Genomic DNA, 21,063 nt, shown 5'->3' with positions numbered 1-21,063 from the left:
ATATCTCACAAAACACTGGCATATAAATGCGTTTGGAAGCTTGGTTTTTGAAATTATTTATGGAGGGTAGAAGCGCTGTCTGCCCCCTACGTACCCACAGAATCGGCACCTTTTAAACAAACTTTTAAAAACAGGTATGGATTACATCATTCCAGGTGCGGGGGGGGGGGGGTAAATAATCCGGAATTTCGAATGTGTTCCAATTTATATAACGATAAACCATGCTCAAGAAAATTCAAAATCATCAAATGCTAAAACAAATCTAGGGTTCTTGATAATCATTCTTGTTACTGACAAAATATGACATTTAATATAACTTTCTTATCGTCCATTGATGTACATTCAAGAATAGTGAGAGAAATATAGTAGGTCAAATATACAACATTAAAAAATCTTATAAAATTAAATATTGTTACGATATAGTTTGGCAAATGTTGTGCCTAATTGGAAAATTGATATAATATAACATAAAATGAAATAATCTTGTTATTCCAATATGCGATTTAAAAGGGAAATTAATAGGCTTATACTGATATAATTTCTTGGTTCGTTTTTGTCAAATTGCTAGTTGAAAAAGAGGAATGATCTTTGGTAGTTTTGAGATTTAAAGATTCAAATTAATTTAACACTTTTCCCTTCAATCTGCTTTTTTTAAATAAAAGGTTGTTGTATAACAATAATCATTACTATGTAGAATTGTAAACGGCAATGGGGCATAGGGGCATAAGCCGTCTGTGCCCTCGGCTGAATAGGCCTACTAGCATGACTAGCGGTCGATCTAAATTGCACAACAAAATGCCTTTTAACTGTGTAAATTTTCGTAGTTAACACCCTCTCTTTAATTTGTAATGTTATTCTTTAAAAAATTGCGTATATGCATGTTTATTTATATATAATTGTGGATAATTCCATGGCTAGACATACCACAATGCAGCCATCATTATATAATACAGTGATTTGTTTTCTTTCTTCAGTAAATATAATCTATCACCGATTATCAATTGAATACGGAATGTGGTGGTTCATGTCTTTTATGTTACAATAGAACGCATACAGTGGAACAAGTCTCTTGATGTACTTCTCCAACTCGCTCCTTATACTTTCCGTGTTGCGTCTTTTTCGTATGATGCGACTTCGCATGTTTAAGCAAACGCTTCCCGCGGGATTTCCTTTTCGTCTCCATGTCTGTATGTCTTGCAGACGCAAACGAAAAGCTCGATGACCGTCCCGAATCCCTACTTGATACCCGTTCGTATTTCTCCGAAGCAATGCGATATTTCGTACCGGCGTCGATATCGTCACTCTCTCTCTCGCCGTCGGAGCTCGAGTTGGACTCGTTTCCGGAAGATGAAGAACCACTGTCGGACGAACAGCTATCCGAGTCGCTCGATGATGACGACGAACTGGACGATGAATACGATTCCGAGTCCGAATTTGAATCCGAGGAACCTGAGCCCGAATCACTTCCTGACGATGATCTATGAATATAATAATGTGTAAAATGATTCAAACACTGGAACTACGTCGTAACTCAATTGCAAAGACTCCCTAAAAATCAACTCAAGGATGATTTTAATACCGTTTTGTATATCACATGAAAATCATATACGAAAGGTAATTTTTGTTTTCTCGAAAGTCTTTCAGATTTTGTTTCAATTATTATAAGAGCGGGAGAAAAAAAGAGGGACAGTCGTCTCAATACATTTTGTAAAGGGCCTTTATATGTTTTATAAAATAAATCAAAAAGCCCAAGAATAGTGTTAATGCAATTGAGATTAGAATATACTTTTTTGGTGGACAGTTGCTAAAATCGATTTTGATTTATCATTATTGATTTACCAATGCCGATTCCAAGGCCACAATACATATTTCGATCCATGTCTCAAAATATAGGCGTACAGTTACCCCTTTCCCATAGCATTATAAGTAGTTCGAAGGGCATTCTCTTCACACTTAGATACCACTGAGCGATTGGGATATCAAGAAATTGCAACAAACACACAAAAAAGAGGTAATACCTTTTTTGCTCCGCGATCAATATCCTACTCTTACATGCTCTTACCGAGATTTCAACTTCAACCCTAACTCTAATTCTGACGTTAAACCTAACCTAAAACCCTTTATCTTACAAAATTTGGAAAAATAAAGCCAGGAGCAACTGTCTGTCGCCGGTGCATAATTTTTTGTTTTCATAGATTTTATTCTTTTCTCTCATAAAGAAAATTTCACATAATTTATAACATTTTATACAAAATTACAAATAATCTTCACCTTTGCAAGTGAACATTTACCTTTAAGGTTACAATTAATTTTTCATATAAAATATATTTGCAGATGAAGTTACACGTTTGCAGAAAAAAAATGTTTACATAAACGAAATTTTAGTTTCACATTTTAAACAAATCGCACAAACAATTTTTTACAATTGCATATAGATTTCCAATTATTTCTTGTCTTTTCAAAACTTCCTTCAAAGCGAAAAAAGGGTTATGATAAAAAGAAGGAAAAGGGTAATGTCGGAGCGCCTAGTATAGGCGTGATAGGATGGTGCCGTGGAAATCAAGCTGGCCCTGAAAGCAATTGGCACCCCTCCATTAAAGACGGATAAATGATCGGAGAGGTCATAAGGCTATGCGCATTGATTTCCGCTTAAACAATCGATGTTTATTTAAAGCATCTAAATAATTGACGTGAGTACGTGTTTTGGATTATAAAACTTTCTTTGAAGATTCCATGGTCAGTTTTTCCACCCAACCGAAGCAGATCAATAATTGCCGAATGGCATGTGTCAGCGATCATGAAGCACTAACTTGTCAGTTAATTTGCGGAGACTTTATTTAAATTTCATTACATGCAAATTGTTTTTCGCCCTTATTTTGGTTTTCTCGACATATTTCAGAAAATCATCCATTTACAAAGGTTTGATTAATAGATATATTCCTTTTACTCTCATAATCTTTTTATTTGTTTACATTTTAATTCCAAGGCTTGAATTGTTAATTTGAAAACAGTAACTACTATTTATATAGTTGTGATCAAAATGCAAGTTATACTGTGCTTCAGCTCCAGGAAAGTTAAAAGTTAATTCTTTGCCGTCAATTCAACTAAAATGTTCATTTACTGGAACACCTATCTTTTAAAGCATAAATTTTCAACAAGTAATATACACGAGTATTTTTCATTTTTCTATTTTTTATTAGAAGGGGAAAAAAATTGTATACATATTGTGGGAAAGAAAAGAAATAATTTGAAATTTATATGCAAACTTGTCTAAGGAAATAGTACAAACTTTATTTGCGATTTGTTTAAAATGTGAAAATATAATTTTTTTTATATGAATATTTTTCATCTGTAAATGTGTAAATTCATTTATTTGTAACCTTGTATGAAAATGTAAATGTTCACCTGCAAATTTATTTAGACCTAGGCCTATGTGAAGATTATTTTGTAATTTTGTATACAATGTTATAAATTATGTAGAATTTTCTTTATGAATGAAGAGAATAAAAACCTATGAAAACAAAAACAAAATCCCGATGAAAATTAAAACATACTTACTCGGTACTAGATGCTGATGATGAGACGGACGATGAGCCGGACGACGATTGTTCACTCCTGATCGTCCTCTGACTCGAGTCAGAATATCTTCGGCTCGATTCACCGTGCTGTCTCGACGTCGAACTTCGGAGACTTCGAGTAGAGCCCTGCTGGTTGAGTTCAAGGGTGTGAGGAGGAGGAGGAGGAGGAGATGGCGGATGAGGATCTGCCGACATCGAATCTTGGAGATTCGATGCTGGATTGGTCAAAGCTGATTCGTTCGTCAGATGAAATATTGACGGGTCACGATGGTCATCATCGACGGCTTCGTGCTCGTCCTGCTGCATGACAGAAAGAAGTTTGTCATCCGATAAGGCATTGCAACTTGAATCGTCTACGACACCGTCTTCGTTCTGCGGTGTGGGGCATTTCATACCGTCATCACCATTAACATTATCATTGTCAGAATACCGGGTCTCATCTTGCTTATTTCCGACGTCATCTTCGTCCTCGGATTTTTCGGGATCTGTTCTCCTCTCATTAACATCATTGTCGTTCTGGTTTGGACTGGAGACCACCTTGGCATCGACGTCGTCTTCATGGTGATCGGATCTAAACTGGTCGTCCTCATCATCTACTATCTCATGCTCGCTCGTTCCGTTGACATTATTCCCACTAGTTACTGGACTTTTGTTTCTAAGCTGGTCGTCGTCATCATCCACTATCTCATGCTCGCTCGTTCCGTTGTCATTATTCCCACTAGTTACTGGACTTTTGTTTCTAAGCTGGTCGTCGTCATCATCTACTAATTCATGCTCGCTCGTTCCGTTGTCATTATTCCCACTAGTTACTGGACTTTTGTTTCGAAGCTGGTCGTCCTCATCATCTACTATCTCATGCTCGCTCGTTCCGTTGTCATTATTCCCACTAGTTACTGGACTTTTGTTTCTTTCATCATCGCTGTGACTCGGATCTTTGCCGATATTTTCGCTGTCTTCCTTTTCGACGTCTAAAGCTGCTTTATCGTCATCAGGCGAGGCGCATAGACTCGTGCGAGACGAACCAACTCCCGCGAACGTCATCCGACTTGGTAGGCCCTTGCCCTGCTCATCCTCCGGTGTCAATATCATTTTGCGGTTTAAAAAAAAAACCGAGATTCACGTTTTTTAAAATTTGGTTTAAATGAAAGCTGACGGTTCGTGTAAAATGAAAACGGTCACTATGTCTTGAGGCTAGAGATTCTCAGGAGTAACAGAGGAATGCGATGGTTAAAACATATTAAGTTAGCTGATGCCGTCGAATTAAAATCTGATTTTGTATTTTCCACTAAGCAATGTAGATGGTCAACTATCCTCTAGAAGTGTAAGGTTGCGCCAATTGCTCAATTAAATATCCCAATGCTATTGTGACGAAGTAGTTTACTTCTAAATTTGCTGAATGACAATGTTGGAGCTGATGCGAAAAAATGATAATTCAAATGATGACAAACAACAGATAACTATTCCAGAATAAAAGTGGACATGTTTGAAAGAGAGCAAGATGTTGTGCCCAAGCGGTGTTTCGTGAAATAAAGAGCCAGCTCGCCTGACAACTTGGAGAAACTTGTTTTCTTTGTCCCCGTCATAAAACACGACTTGCATCCCGATCGAGTGCATTCTATTCTGGTTTAATGAACACGCCCACTCTTTCCTCCCATGTCCCACATAATAGGACATAGGTGCTCAACGATCGTAAATAGGCTGTTCCGAATGAAATGGGGTGATTAGTTGATGCCTTAATCGACTGTTTAGGTTTTTAGACAATACCAAACATGCCGATTATAAGAGAACAATATGTCTACCAGCCTTGCTGTGCGGGTGCTCAATTCTTAATTGGTCATTCTTTTCCTTTCGTGCGTTGCACATTACGCCATCCCGCACAATATTAATAATGACATAACCATTAAAGTTAGGGAAATTAAGATGTCCTTGCGAAGAGTATCGGAGCAGAAAACACAGTTATTTAAGAATGGTGAAAATTGCTTCACAACACAATTGTTAAAAAATACACTTTTTTCATCACCATGATAACAGCTCCCCTGCAGTGATTTAATCCTTTAAATGTCAATTGATTGCTCTCAAAAATGGGTCATCATGATACAGCACCGTGTGCGATTCTAGGTATCTACGTATATTCACAGAATAATATTGGTTACTATAGGAGCATGTAAATATTTTATAGAATGTCACACAAGAGTTTACTTCTCTCTCTCTCTCTCTCTCTCTCTCTCCATCTCTCCCTCTCTCTTTATCTCTCTTTCTCTCTCTCTCTCTCTCTCTCCATCTCTCTCTCTTTATCTCTCTTTCTCTTTCTCTCTCCCTCTCTCAATTATTGATGGCTGAAATATCCCATCTTACAGCGTTTCATTATGCAGATATATATAACAGGACATTTATATATAACCCCAAATGGTACATTAACAGGACATCATAAAAGGTGGTATATTACCCTGACCCTAACCCAAATTCAAAACAATATAACTAATTAAACTAATAACTAATGAATAAACATATTGTTTCTCGGGAGGCCTATCAGTTTCCTCTGCCTGCAAATGTACGTAGAGGGCAGTAATTATATTGTTCAATCGTTAACCATGTCTACTTAATGACTCATTTCTTCACTACATATGTCCGTGTAATGACGATGTTAGATGTATATATACTTATGTATATACTGTTTTAATCATTATTATTATTATTATTATTATTATTATTATTATATAAAAGAAAATTCTTGCTAGTTTAAAAGTTTCGGAAAACTTTGTAAACATACTATTATGTACACGTAGTTTGAAAATTCAAAGGAGGGGAATAATTTACGTCGCGTTTCAATTGGTCCCCCTTAATCCTGCCTTACTCTTTTGGAAATTGCAGAAGCCGTTGACAAAACTGGAAATAGGAAATATGTGACTGCATTTGAGGCCGAAGAAAGTAAACAATAGACAAAGGTCTCACAGGATCATTATTGAACATTTATTCTTGATTCAGATGTTCCGTTCGTTTCACTCTGTGAAAACTGTATCATTGAGACACAAATGAAAGCCTCATAATGTGGATAATAACATCAGTTATAATCTACCCACACATCAGCTACATTTTTTTTGTATTTAGTATAATAAACTTGGATGAAGTATTAATAAATAAACATGTGGATGCAACAATTCCCCAGTATCACGTTTTCACTGTTTGACTGTAGGATGGTTTGGGCACAAGGTGGCGCTATTTCAATATAGTTTTTGAGGACCTTGAGTACTATTGCATGTACATGTACAATGATGAGCAATATACATACATATAATCGATATGTCAAAGGTGCACTAACTTCATGTGATGATCTAACACAAAAACATCTTCAAAACTCTACGATGAAAATGACAGAATAATATATTATGAATCACCAAAATATCACATAATTCATTAGCGCCATTAGTGTCCTAGGACGGTGTATGCGCTCTATAAGTTTACACTATTATTATTACTATTTCAAAGGAGAAAAAAGTACATTTTCAATCAACTTTCACTACATAATTATATACAGATGAGTGACATAATAAAGTATCAATATTTGAAATAAAATACTACAAACAATATTCCTAACTGTCTTGTATAGTTATCAATAAAATAACCATACCATACAAAAAAAACTATGACTTCATTTCTTACCGTGTATGGTTTAGCATCCTTTATTCGTCATGCTCCAGAATACTGAAACTGGAAATAGGTTTCATAAAGCATCCTAACAATGTGTTGTTATAATTGCTAAACATATTGATAGCATCATTGCTATATCATTATCACCCATCAACACCCTTCTAGTTGTTTTCCCGTACTTACAATCATCATCATAATCATCATTGAAATGCCCATCAAATACTTGGCTTTTCATAAAATATTCTATCAAAGTATACTTTACATAAATACATTCAAAATATGTTATGCAATTACACATTTTAGATTCAGCTTTGGATTCAGCTTTGGGTTCATCTTTGGATTCATCTTTGGGTTACAGTTTTTGAGCGTCAAGTAACGCCTGGCGGGAATGCTCCCCAGGGAGTGGGCCAGTATTGAATCCAATGACTGGGGTAATGATGTAAAGCGCTTAGAGACATTTGTATTAAGCGCTATATAAAAGCGGAATATTATCATCATTTGTTTATTATTATTGCTAAATAATAGAACAATAATGCTTACAAATTGCAACACCGTATCCTTCTTGAAAAAATAACAAAGCAGAGATGAATATATATTTATATAGGCCCACATTCAAAAGAAAACACACAGACAAAGCACCGCGTCAAAATAATGCCTATCCGATAATGCCTTTCACATAATTCAGTTAAAAATTGTCTTCTGTGTATTTCACTCTAATCCTGTCTAAACGATTTTGTCCATTTTTAATACTTGTTCTTAATGTAAAATGAAAATCCAATTGGTGGGTTATTATCTTTTCTAAATGCGTACATAATGCTCCTATGGTGTGTTAGCGTATATCGAATCTACTTGCTATATTCTACCAACAATGTGTTACCTACTAACCGTAAAGCTCATCTGTACTAGTTTATAGGAGGAATTAGACCACTGTGCAAGGTCACTGGAAAGGTGGTTATCTCATCAACACAGCTCTCAATTAACAAAAGAAAAAGAGGATCATGGGGGACCAATGGTCACCGATTAGGCATTGTGTTCTATATAGATGGAGCAAGTAGCTACACGTAGGACAGTGCGGCTTTAACTCAAAAATAATTGAAATTAATTTAATTTGCAATATGATATCATCTAAAGCTTTGAATAAAGTTATGTATTCTAATATTTGTCCTGTAATCATTTTCATAGTCTACCCCGGCAGGATTTAAATATATAACTCCATCGTAATAACTGAATTGCATCTGATATATCTTAGATATCCAGGTAGATATCGTATATTTGCCTGCTTTTTTTCTTCAAAATGTGGTGTTCTTTTGAGGCAGTGATTTTCCAAAAGGCAGTTTCTTCTTGTACGCCACTGTTTCCCAGAGGTCTTACCATAGGGCAGAGGTCAAAGGAAAATCCGATGTCCAATTGATTTTCTTATCTCTTTGTACCTTGTATTTCTTGTAAGAAATGATACTTCGGTACCTCTCCTATGATACTCATACCCGTGTATTTCAGGACACACAATTAAGTATAATGATGATGGCAGAATATGAATACCCTTGGTTGTAAAAATAACATGAATGTAATACTACCTTGCATTTCTCGTTTAGCGCATATAACAATAACCCTACCCTAGAAAATACCCTGGCACACATCGTGTGTTATTGCATACGTTCAGACTGCTGAATATTTGCATTATTATTTTATTTTTATTTTTACAAAAGCAGGTCTTAATATTAAACAACTGTATGCATAATTCAACAGAAGGACATTTTCTAACATGTTGCATAGGGGTTCGTTAAACAAACAAAAAAAACTCCCCAAAATTGGATATCTAAAATGAAAGGGCTTCCAGTGCACGGTTGAAAGTATTATTTGGGGAAATTTTACTGTCCACTAACAAAGAAAGGACTTTAATAGTCCATGCTTACTGTACCTATTTGGCTGTGTTTGGTCATTTGGTAAATTTCGGCTAGTAATGAAACAAAAGAAGATTCATGTTTACATGGTTACAATGGATGCTGGTTATTAACGGTATGAAATTACTGTTCACAGCCCTTGTGTACCCCCAAACCAAAGAAATGAGAAGTCCGTTACACCTCGTCCAGCCTTCTTCTTCTTCTTCCAATTGAGTACAGTCCTCTTTGTAGAGTATAGTCGTACTTGATTGCTGGGGTTGCAATCTCAAGAAAACATGATATCGAGTGCGGTGACAAAGAAGGTACAGTGTAAGTAAAAAGATGCATCTCTAATGGAGGGTGAGTTGTGCAAGACGGCTCCAGAAAGACTCAGTAGACGGAGCCGAAACCACTGTTGCAGGCAGGACATTCCTCAAGCAGATAGTACCGGGATGGAAGCTATACTGGTAGGAAAGGATTCTACAGTGCTGTTGTTTGAATTGTAGGTGATGTCCTCTGGTTTTTCTTGTGGACGGACGACGATATTTTAGAAGGTTACTGGAGGCCTACATCATGATGGCCTTTAGCACTACGTAGCCCACGGCCATTATCATCATAACCTGGAGAAAGCGAACATCACTGCCTAGTGGCGATGCCCCAGATTCTGCATCTGAAATTAAATCAAAACTATGGACTAGAACACTATTTTGACATACTTTTGACAAACCATGGATATCAAGTATATACTTCTTGAGATCTGATACGGTTTATGATTGGCAAATCTTAACAATTGTTCATCCGTTCTCAATGAAACTTTGTTGTTAATGTTGCAGTGATATCCCCTAATATATTAATGTGAATTTCACAAGGACCTAAGCCAAAATAAAAAAGCTGTTATAACTTTTTGTTAAACGTAGCATTTTGTCAAATTTTACAACGATTGCGCGTTGAAGAACATTAAATACAAAAAGTCTATACCTAGCGCCTGAACATTTCCTTGTAAGCTTATAAATTAACTTCATGAATTCTTGTTACAAAAAGATTGTTAAGAATTAAGATTTATGAAATTTACACAAGCCTTAACCTGCTAGATAAATTATCTTTAGCATATTTTTTATAGAGAAATACTGGCCATATAAAATCAAATAAAGAATACATTGAAGAAATACATGTTAGGCAAAGTTCATAGATCTCCTGAGAGTGAATGTCCTTAAAATGTTTGATGTTTGTTGTTTGACTAGAAAATATATATTTGAATAGTGGAATAAGTGTACAACCGTTTATTTGTTTCTTATAACAAAATATTTGTTTTTTTCCTAAAGCAAACCCCTCACGTCATAATGATTGCGATGTAAGTAAGTGAAGATAATATTAAAATTATGTGCATTTTAAGCAAAAAAACTTCTTGGAATCCTTTCTATTGTACTTAGGGTATATTTAAAAAACATGTTTTACGAATATAATATCAATCTAAAATGTTACAATGGTGATTAAACAAAAAAGATTATTAATTCGAACGACTTCGTTGGAAAGTTTGAAATACAGAAGCGATATGTATTACGCTTATTGGGCATGCTATGCTATAAGAGAAAACATAAATTGGGAAATGGTACGTCTTACAAAGGCCGTGATAACATTGCTTTTATAGGAAAAATCATTTTGAAAGACATATCGAGTTCAGGAGACACTGCTACAACAGTACTTACAAAATGTCATCGAGTATGGTGTAAGTAATTTCTGAGATGTTGCCAAACAAAATCTCGTCGCATTTTTCTTGACACCCCGAATTAAGTTTTGAGCTGCATGTCTTGTTTTTTGACTAATCCAATGCATTTCGATTCAGTTCATTTCAATTCCATTCATATCGATTAAACACATCTCATGTCAACTTACTATTACCGATCCTTATACAGAATACAAAAAATAAATATGATATCATTCTTTCAGTCTGTCATGATTTTCATTGCAATTAAAGATAAACTTTAGTTCTGGTTAAAAAAAAGAAAAGAAATTCTCACAGAATCAAACGGAACCTACACTGAATGTTCAAGATTACAAATAAATGTCATTTGTCAAACAATTTTGGTAGAAAATGTATACTGGCCGAGTAATGAGCATAGAAAGATAAGGAAATCAAGGTTAGTAGCCCCGACACCATTTGTGTAGTCCTATATCCATCTTTCTGTGTACAGGGCTTGTTACTTTACCAAGACTGGGTCAAATTTATTATGATTTTGATGACTCCAGAACCTTGCAGTACACAGCAATACTTGCATGCTACATGATCAACTTTTTCTGATCCATTCCACACCTTTTCTTTCACAATGCAATCGCATGACCAGAACTCACCTTTATCTTTAATCCAAAGTATGCTTTCTCTTTACTTGCGTGAACAAGGTTGTATTATTTTGTACGGTTTTAAAGAGACCATGCTAGTAAATTTTATAAAATCTAGATCATCACTTACAATTTGATTGGATGTTTTAATCACTGCTTCCTTAACGAAATACTATTGTTTAATCATTTGAAATCAAGAATACCTTTTACTTGAGTACCACAGTCCTCACCCATCCACCCAGGCTCGCAGGTGCAGTTATAGAACTCCTGCGTGGTTGTTGTCGTACAGTTTCCATGGATACAGGGGCTGCTGTCACAACTTCCAACTATTGTAAAATTGATAATCAATTTGACAGCTTCGTTGGTTTCATCCATACTCTCAGTGTCATATCTAGGGACCAGGGGCAAAGGTCTGTGAAGTTGTTGCCTTTTTCTTTTTACTCTTTTGATATTCATTTTTTTAATTAATTTCCTTATTCAAATAATTCCATTCTTCAATAACCGTCATTTTCGGGCATCTCTGTCAAACATAATTCATGACCTTGACATATCAAAGTCGTAAGTAAAAATGGCACCAAATTAGAAAGGTTACTAGAGTCCTGATTTATTGCGATTTACTAACTATAACCAAGCACATCTTAAAGTCAAAAATTGAATTGCTTTTATGTAATATTAGGCAAGTTTGTCAAAGAACATAGCATTTTGATTACTCAATATTTAGTTTATTCAATAATTAGTTGAGCATAACTAACCAAGGGTTAGGAAGACCTAACATTGAGCATTCACTGTTAGTGGTTGGGGATATTACGTTACCCATTGTCTTTTAATGGTTAAATAAAAGATTGGGTAAATATTGGTCAATTATAAACTGTTGTTTATTTCTTTTTCAAACCAACAATGATGGTAATTGCATTTACAAAAATATTTTTGGCAATAAATGCCTACTACTTTATGGACAGCATACGATCCATACTTTTTAAAGAGTTGTGTAAATTTTGAAAAACTATTTTACAACTTTTACGAGTGTAGGAAATTACAGACACTTTGCAACATATTATGTCCTAATACATGCTGGAAAGGTCGACGGATTATTTATGATTCTTTTTGTCATGTCACTATATTTTTATGTGTAAAAGCGTTTTGTATCTCAAAGAAAATTTCATTTGCTTTTTCACTAATTTTTTACTGTCCATTTCGTCTAATAATCATTTGATCTAATCAGGCTGAGGAAATTGTGGTCTAAGAATCAATTTCTTTGCAGATTTTGTTACAAGACTTTTTATTTAGTTTAGCCTCTAGGCCCTTACGATTCTTTGTGCAACCACTTTGTCTAGATTGTCTCTCTTTTTTTGTGGTTATAGTGGCCTATAGTTAATGGTAGAAATCTTCAACGTTAAACTACACAGAACACGGCGAAGTAATAAGAAAATGAGCTGAAAACTATGCCATATATAAAGTCCCACCTCCTCCCCCCAAATAAGTAAACAAGTAAACAAATAAATAAATGAATAAATAAAATAAAATCATATATTAAAAAAGGAATGTAACATTGAACCATATGTACCATGATGACAATCAGTACAGGAAGACGGCGTGTCTCTGCATCTGTTGCTATTGCATGGGATGCATTCGTGTAGGCTTGCATCACGGAACTCTCCTGGTTCGCATGCAGAGCACGTTCCGAGAGCTGTTGTGATGATAATCACCAGGATGAAACTTATCAAATTTTTCTGCATAAATGAAGAAAAAAATGCATTGTTACAGACAATTTCAACAGTGTTTTTTGCTTTCAATAGTTTCATTTTATTAATTTCCACTCTCTGAAAACAACGCATAAATATATACGACACAAATACTTCATGAATGAAAAGAAGCGAGAGAATTGTGATAAAAGGCAAAGACTTGATATTGATGGTATTCTTAATACGGACATAGCATTATTGTAATTAAGACAACAAAGGGGAGATAACAGAAAGTGAGGTTTTAGGAGTTAACATATAATACATTGAGAAATATGATATATAAATATATATACTGACCATAAATTTTCAACCTTCATTCATCATGTACATTCCTTTATTATATATATACACACATATGTGCATGACACACCATTTTGGTGTGTGATGTCCTTGTTTTTCTCTCGAACACATTTGTTATTCATATAGGACAAAAGCAGTGATTAAAAATAACATATTTCCTATTTTTTATTCGCTTAAAATTATAAAGCACATGTAAAAAAAAAAAGTTACAAAATTGAAGTTTACATGATATAAACAAAATTCAAAACATTCATACAAACACACAGAATTCAGTTGTATTGCATACATGCAAAACCTTTAAAATTGTCTTGACGATTATATGGTACATAATTCTCAGTTATCATGCAACGAATAGAAATTTAAATTAAAAATATATCTTGTTTGGTAAATGACACAATCCATGATAATGAATGTAGTGCACAAAATAATTTGATTACAATGCATGTAATGCTTGTTGAAAACATCATACATATAATCTCACGTAACAATTGACATGAGCAATTGAATCAGCATAAAACATCCATTACCAAGGAGAAAATTCAATATAAATGAGGTTTCATGAATGCACATGTACATTCTAATAAGGAAAGTCCAATCCCTTCATACCTTGTCTGGTGTCAGGTAACAAATTCAGAGAAAAAATGCCAGAAGCAAAATTGTCATAGATGAAAATGTAAGAGGTAAAAGAGTAAGAGGTAAAACATTCACAGGTAAAAATGTAAGAGCTAAATGTAAAGCTAAGAATGTAAGAGTTACAATTAAAAATGTAAAAGGTAAAATGACAGAGGTAAAGATGTCAAAGCTAAAAGTCATTGCATCTAGAAAAATGATCATTTAATTGTTTTACTATTCCACTAGATGTTGTTCATAAATATTATTTTTCTTTTGGTCTTATGAACTATCTGGGACGTGTTGTTGATATTCATTGTTAAGACCCTTTGCTACAGACCAATATTATAATATCAAATGTATCATTAATTCAATATTTATCTGATATCTTTACAGAAGCTATGTTATAATATTGTTGATGTACATGTAAACACATTCGGCTTGATTACTATCCTTGATTAGATCTTTGGTAACACAACATTACACATGTAGATCATCGTATGCTCTGTTTATGTACTTTTTTAAGATCGAATATTGTATAAAATCATACATCCTTTGCTATCTATCAGCCATTTTGATGCTTTAAAGTGATGCCGTTTAATTCGTCATCTCATATAGTCCCTGCACTAACACAAAAACGCACTGATGGGACTGAGCTTAAAATGTTATCTTATAATACCTATATAGATGCGCTGCAGAAATAAATTGATACTAGATTGCAACAACAAATTTGAAGGGTTATTCAAAGGGTAAATGATTCAGATAGATAACTATTTTTTATCGAAATGAATGAATACTAAGATACGAAAAAATTACAGTGTTATAAGTATAACAATATTCAGAAATATAGACCTCTAAATCTACTTACAAAAGCCATGATCTTCGATGGGTTATTCAAATGATATATAATTCAGATAGATATATATTTCCCATCTAATATTATACTCTTTATACAAAAAAAAGAATATGACTTTGAGATTTAATCAAAAATTTACCATCTTCCGTCGACGTTCTCTATCGGCGTACACTCGTATGTAACGAATGGTACGGTATTCACTTCAAAGGTTAAAGGTCATTTCAAGGTATGTTGTAATTTTACCAATATTCTAAAATGTAAGAAAAATCAAGAAATTTAACGAACACTTTACTTACGATCCCGCCACTGTAATCTGTAAAGATAAAGATATTGTTGGAAATTCATAGAATGAAACATTTAAGGGTGTCTAATAAAATGAAAAGACAGCAGGCCTACTGAGCAGTACATATGCTTAAAGTAGATAGCTTTATAATACCTGGCAGTGAGTTGACACATATATATTCCGAAGCTTGTAAATGTAAGTAAAAAAATCATGAAATAACCTTTCCAAATGGAATATTGTATAGTCGCCGAACAATCGTACAATAAATCCATATCAAATGGAATCAAAGGCATCAACGCTGAACAAGGAAGTAAAACAAACACATCACTGGCATACTTCGCTGTTGTGCGATGGGCATGTATGTAACACACAATGGTAGCTTTTTAATATATTTTTAACTGCAGTACTACACAAACATCACGTGACCCATCCAGGTCAGCACTGATCGATAGTATATTCGTATACAAATAATATTTTGAGATAACGGGCGAAGGGGGGGGGGGTGGGTTAAGTATTCGATTTTTATGTTATTTTGTATTTACCAATAGCAATACAATGTGTTTACATATACAAGAATAAGTATGCATTATAAATTCTATATTCTGCATTACACAGTAATATTGAAAATTCTTTTGTGCTTATGAAATTGTTATGTATCACTTAATATTCCATTCCACTGCTTTGAGCATGTTAATTGCAGGCTCCTGTTCTGGTATGTTGAAGTTCTGACCCTTTTCACATCTAACAGAGACGAATGTTAAACATCATTAACAGAAAGTTATCACAATCATTATTGGCATCATCATGATCATGATCATGATAAAAATGATACTAAAACTGATAATGACATTAATAACAACAACAACAACAATATTAATATGATAAATAATGATAATAATATGTATAGCGCATAACACATCGCCGATGTTTCTTAGGACTTGCAGAGACATTATCACCCGGTCACCATCGGATTCAGACTTGCCTCCAAATAATGTATGCACATTCTAGTGGATCCAAGTGTTGAGGTTTCAATCCCAGGTCGATCCAAGCCCGCCACTAACATCTTTTGACGAGACATTAATCCACATTTGCCTCTCTCCACCTTGGTGTAAATGGGTACCTGATAATTGCTGCGATGATAATAATTGCTGGGCCCTCCCAGTTGAACAGCAATAATTACTGATGCTGATGAGGTTCACATAGTTATTATCATCATTGCTACTATTGTTATTATTATTTATTATTATTATTATCATTATTATTATCATCATTATTATCATTGCTACGATTATTATCACATATTTTCATTATTATTATTATCATGAGCAAACTACAATGACTTTCGCATCATACCGGGAACCCATTTAACACCTGGGTAGACAATGGAGAATGTGGATTAATGTCTTGTTAAAGCACATAAGTATACCCCCTCACAGTCCCTCTCATTCAAACTAACTCTATATCACTGCTTCAATCCTGCACCTCCATGACCTCAATCGCCCGAGTTTATGGTCGCTGTATCATGCTTGACTAAACCCAAATGAAAAGAATCATACTACTTCCATTCTGTTTACATATTTAAAAAATATGAATATAAATGCTCCCCTGTAGTGATTTAATCCTTTAAATATCAATTGATTGCTCTCAACATGGGTAATCATGATACAGCACCATGTGAGATTATAGGTTTCATCGGACGTTTATTCACAGAATAATATTGGTTCCTATAGGAGCATGTATATATTTTTATAGAATGTCACACAAGAGTTTACCTATCTCTCTGTCTCTCTCTCTTCCTCTTCATCTCTCTCTCTCTCTCTCTCTCTTTCTCAATTATTGAGGGCTGAAATATCCCAACTTGCAGCGTTTCATTATGCAGATATATATACATAACAGGACATTTATATGTAACTCTAATGGTACATGAATAGGACATCATAAAAAATGGTATATTACCCCCAACCCGTCATGTTTTCAATGTTTGACTGTAGGATGACTTGGGCACAAGGTGGCGCTATTTCAATATAGTTTGTGAGGACCTTGAGTACTATTGCATGTACAATGTTAGGCAACAAACATACAGAGAATCAATGGGTGCACAAACTTCGTGTGATTATCTATGATGAAAATGACGGAATATTAAGTGATGAATCACCAAAATATAACATCATTAATTTCAAAGGAGAAAAAAATACATTTTCAATCAGCTTTCACTACATACAGTATATATACAGAGAGAGAGAGAGAGAGAGAGAGAAAGAGGGAGAAAAAGAATCAGTGTACCGTGTTTGATATCAAAATTATAAGTGACATGTACATTATCATTATTTCAAATTAAATTCAGCAAACAATATTCCTCATTGTCTTGTGAAGGAGTCATTAAAATAAACATATTATACAAAAAGTACTGAAACAAGAAATAGGTTTCATATGGCATCCGAAGGTTTTATTGTTATGATTGCTATAGATATCAATAGCATCATTGCTATATCATTATCCCCAATCATCACCACCATTCTCGTTGTTTTTCCCATAATTATAGTCATCATCATTATCATCATTGAAATGCCTACCAAATATTTGGCATTGCGTACAATATTCTATCAAAGTATACTGTACATAAATAAATTCAAAATATGTAATGCAATTACACATTTTAAATTCATCTTTGGATTTCTGAATTATAGAACAATAATGCTTACAAATTGCAACACAGTATCTTTCTTGTAAAAAAAAAAAACATAACAGAGATGAATATAATATTTATACCCATTTAAGAACACACACACAAACCAAGCACTGTGTAAAAATAATGCCCATCCAATATTTCCTTTCACATAATTCAGTTTAAAATCGTCTTCTCTTTATTTTCATTCTAATCCTGTCCATAATGATTTCGTCCGTCTTTAATACTTGTTTTAATGCAATATGAAGATCCAATCGGAGGCTTTTTATCTTTTCTAAAGGCATACATACATACTATATACTTATATGGTGTGTTAGAGCCTACATCGAATCTACTTGCTTATATTCTACTAACAATTTGTAACCTTAACACAAAAATTATTGATATTAAACTTAATTTCCTACATGATATCATCTAAAGCTTTGAATAAAGTTTTATATTCATATATTTGTCATATTCTTGTAATGATTTTCCTAGTCTACTCCGGCAGGATTTGAATATATAACTCTATAATAAATAATTCAATTGCATCTGACATATCTTAGATATTCAGGTTGATATCGTATATTTGCCTGCTTTTTTTCTTCAAAAGTTGGTGTTCTTTTGAGGCAGTGATTTTCCAAAATGGCAGTTTCTTCTTGTACGCCACTGTTTACCAAAGGTCTTACCATAGGGTAGAGGTGAAAGGAATATCCGACGTCCAGTTCATTTTCATATCTCTTTTTACCTTGTATTTCTTGTAAGAAATGATATTTCGGTACCTCTCCTAGTTTGAAATATGATACTCATGCCGGGTATTTCAGTACACACAATTAAGAATAATGATGGTGGCAGGATTGCATCGCCTGTGCAAGATGTTACAAAGCACTCAAAATAGCACATGTGTTAAGCACTTAATCATCTTATCCCCGTGTATTTCAGGACACACAATTAAGTAATTATGATGATGGCAGGATTGCATCGCATGTGCAAGATGTTACCAAGCACTCAAAATAGCACATGTGTTAAGCATATTATACCCTTGTATTTCAGAAAACATAATTAAGTATCATGGCAGAATGTTACCTATATGCACTCAAAACAGCACATTGTATAGTCACCCCTCTTACTACAAACTAAAACATAAAACATGAATATCCTTGGTGTTTAAAATTACATAAATGAAACACTACCTTGCATTTCTCGTATAACGCATATCACGTATAATGTCTCACATATTTAAAAATGACCCTACCGTAGAAAATGCCCTGGCTTTGGAAGATATTCAGTTGATCTTATGCAAAGTGTAGTATAAAGCACACGTCGTGTGTTATTGCATACGTTTAGACTAATGAATATTTGCATTGAAAAAAATATTTTTACAAAAGTATTACTTAATATCAAACAACTGTATGCATAATTTAAAAACATAAAGACATTTCCTAATATTCCCCGCATAGGGGTTTGTTAACGGTTTTTAAAAACATTTCAAAAAATAATACTCCCCGAAATTGGATATCTAAAATTAAAGGGCTTCCAGTGCACGTTTGAAAGTATTTGGGGAACTTTTTCCTTTCTCCACAAACGAATAAAGGTACCTCCTATCATGCTTGTATTGTAATTTTTTGGCTGTGTTTGGTAATTTGGTGTATTTTGGCAAATAATGAAACAAAAGAAGAATAATGTTTACATGGTGACAATGGATGCTGGTTATTGACAATACGTTTACAATTACTGTTCTCAGCCTTTATATACATACAACGAAACAAAATCAACTAAAGCTATTTTAGTGAGTTCTTCACCGAGTATGTTATATCAATTACATGGTTATGCACGACTGGGTACCCTTGTATTTCGAATTTACACAAAATTAATGGCTCACTTTAAAGTTAGTTTTGAGTTCAGGGCCTTGTTTTTATAAAAAGTTGCGATTGATTCAAATTATTTGCAACAGCACACTTACAAAAGAAGAGCTCCGATTAATTTCAAGTTACGATTGATTTGAATCAAACGTAACTCTTCACAAGATGGGGCCCTCGTCATGCAATTAAATTTAGAAAGAAACTCAACTTTTTACAAGAATAATTCTGGATGGTTATTATAGTTAAGACCTATTTTCAAGTAGAAAGTTTGGAAATCACCAGACTTGCAGCAAATCGACTTCATCCTGTTAAAAAAAAAAACATAGACTTACAAAGAAAAATACTGGACTCTAATACTGTTCATGTGGGAGTATATTGAAGGTACCAGAGTAACAACGGTTAACGATGAAGAGTATAAAGATTCATACCTATCCAAGCTAGGCCTACTAATGAGAGATATGCAAAAAGAGTATCATGTTGTTGTCGGTAAACTAAAATTTTCGAACCAAATTGTTCTACTTTGTGTAAGCTTGTTGTGAAACACTCGGAACAATGATCTTTGATCTATATTTAACTTGGAATATTACTGACCATAAGTTGGTTCTATCTGTTCTATAACACCGATATGACAAATAAGGCCCCGTTATTTTGGAAGAACATGATGAGAAGTCCGTCACACGTCGTCCGGCCTTCTGGTTGGGCAGATGACTTTATCACAGTAGCTCTTTCCATGCTTACTGGAGGCGGAAATCCATGATAGCTTACAGCAGTACGTACCGCAATAGCACTACCGCCAGGATAATGCAGACATTACTGCCTTGTGGCAATGTACCGCATTTTGTATCTGAAAATAAAACAAAACTAAGGACTAGAAAACTATTTTGACATACTTTTGACAAACCATGGATATCAAAGATTATAATACTCGAGGTCCCGCTCGGTTTATGATTGGCAACATCTTAACAAAATATATTCATCCATTATCAATGAAAACGTTGTTGTTAATGTTATAGTGATACCCCCCCCCCATATTTGTGTGAATTTCACAAGGATCTAAGCTAAAATAACAACACTATTATAAGTTTAGTAAAAACGTAGTGTTTATTCATTGTTACAAGGATAGCGCGTTAAAGAGCATTAATACAATACGTGTATACCTGGCGCCTAAACATGTCCTGGTAACTTCAATTTTGTTACAAAACGAGTATTAAGAATTAAGATTAATGTAATTTACAAAAGCCTAAACGTACTGGGTAAATTATCTTGTTAGGTTGGTGTAGAAATGTCATGAATAAGAATAAGA

The 21,063-nt window shown here is 34.1% G+C and overlaps 1 protein-coding gene across 1 annotated transcript; it reads right to left on the bottom strand.

Annotated features, from left to right (window-relative positions):
* Positions 1-40: 40 nt before the first annotated feature.
* Positions 41-5,305, bottom strand: LOC581983 (suppressor protein SRP40). The gene is made up of 2 exons (XM_781960.4): positions 3,559-5,305; positions 41-1,478 (listed from the first exon to the last, which is right to left on the bottom strand). The coding sequence occupies exons 1-2, from the start codon at positions 4,665-4,667 to the stop codon at positions 1,037-1,039; spliced, it is 1,551 nt and encodes a 516-aa protein (XP_787053.2). The 5' UTR covers positions 4,668-5,305; the 3' UTR covers positions 41-1,036.
* Between the last annotated feature and the right edge of the window lie 15,758 nt (positions 5,306-21,063).

The sequence above is a fragment of the Strongylocentrotus purpuratus genome, unplaced genomic scaffold (genome assembly GCF_000002235.5).
Source record: "Strongylocentrotus purpuratus isolate Spur 01 unplaced genomic scaffold, Spur_5.0 spur5_scaffold_16, whole genome shotgun sequence".
NCBI classification, from domain to species: Eukaryota; Metazoa; Echinodermata; class Echinoidea; order Camarodonta; family Strongylocentrotidae; genus Strongylocentrotus; species Strongylocentrotus purpuratus.
The sequence above is the reverse complement of the archived record's forward strand: the minus strand, read 5'-3'. Positions and strand labels throughout refer to the sequence as shown.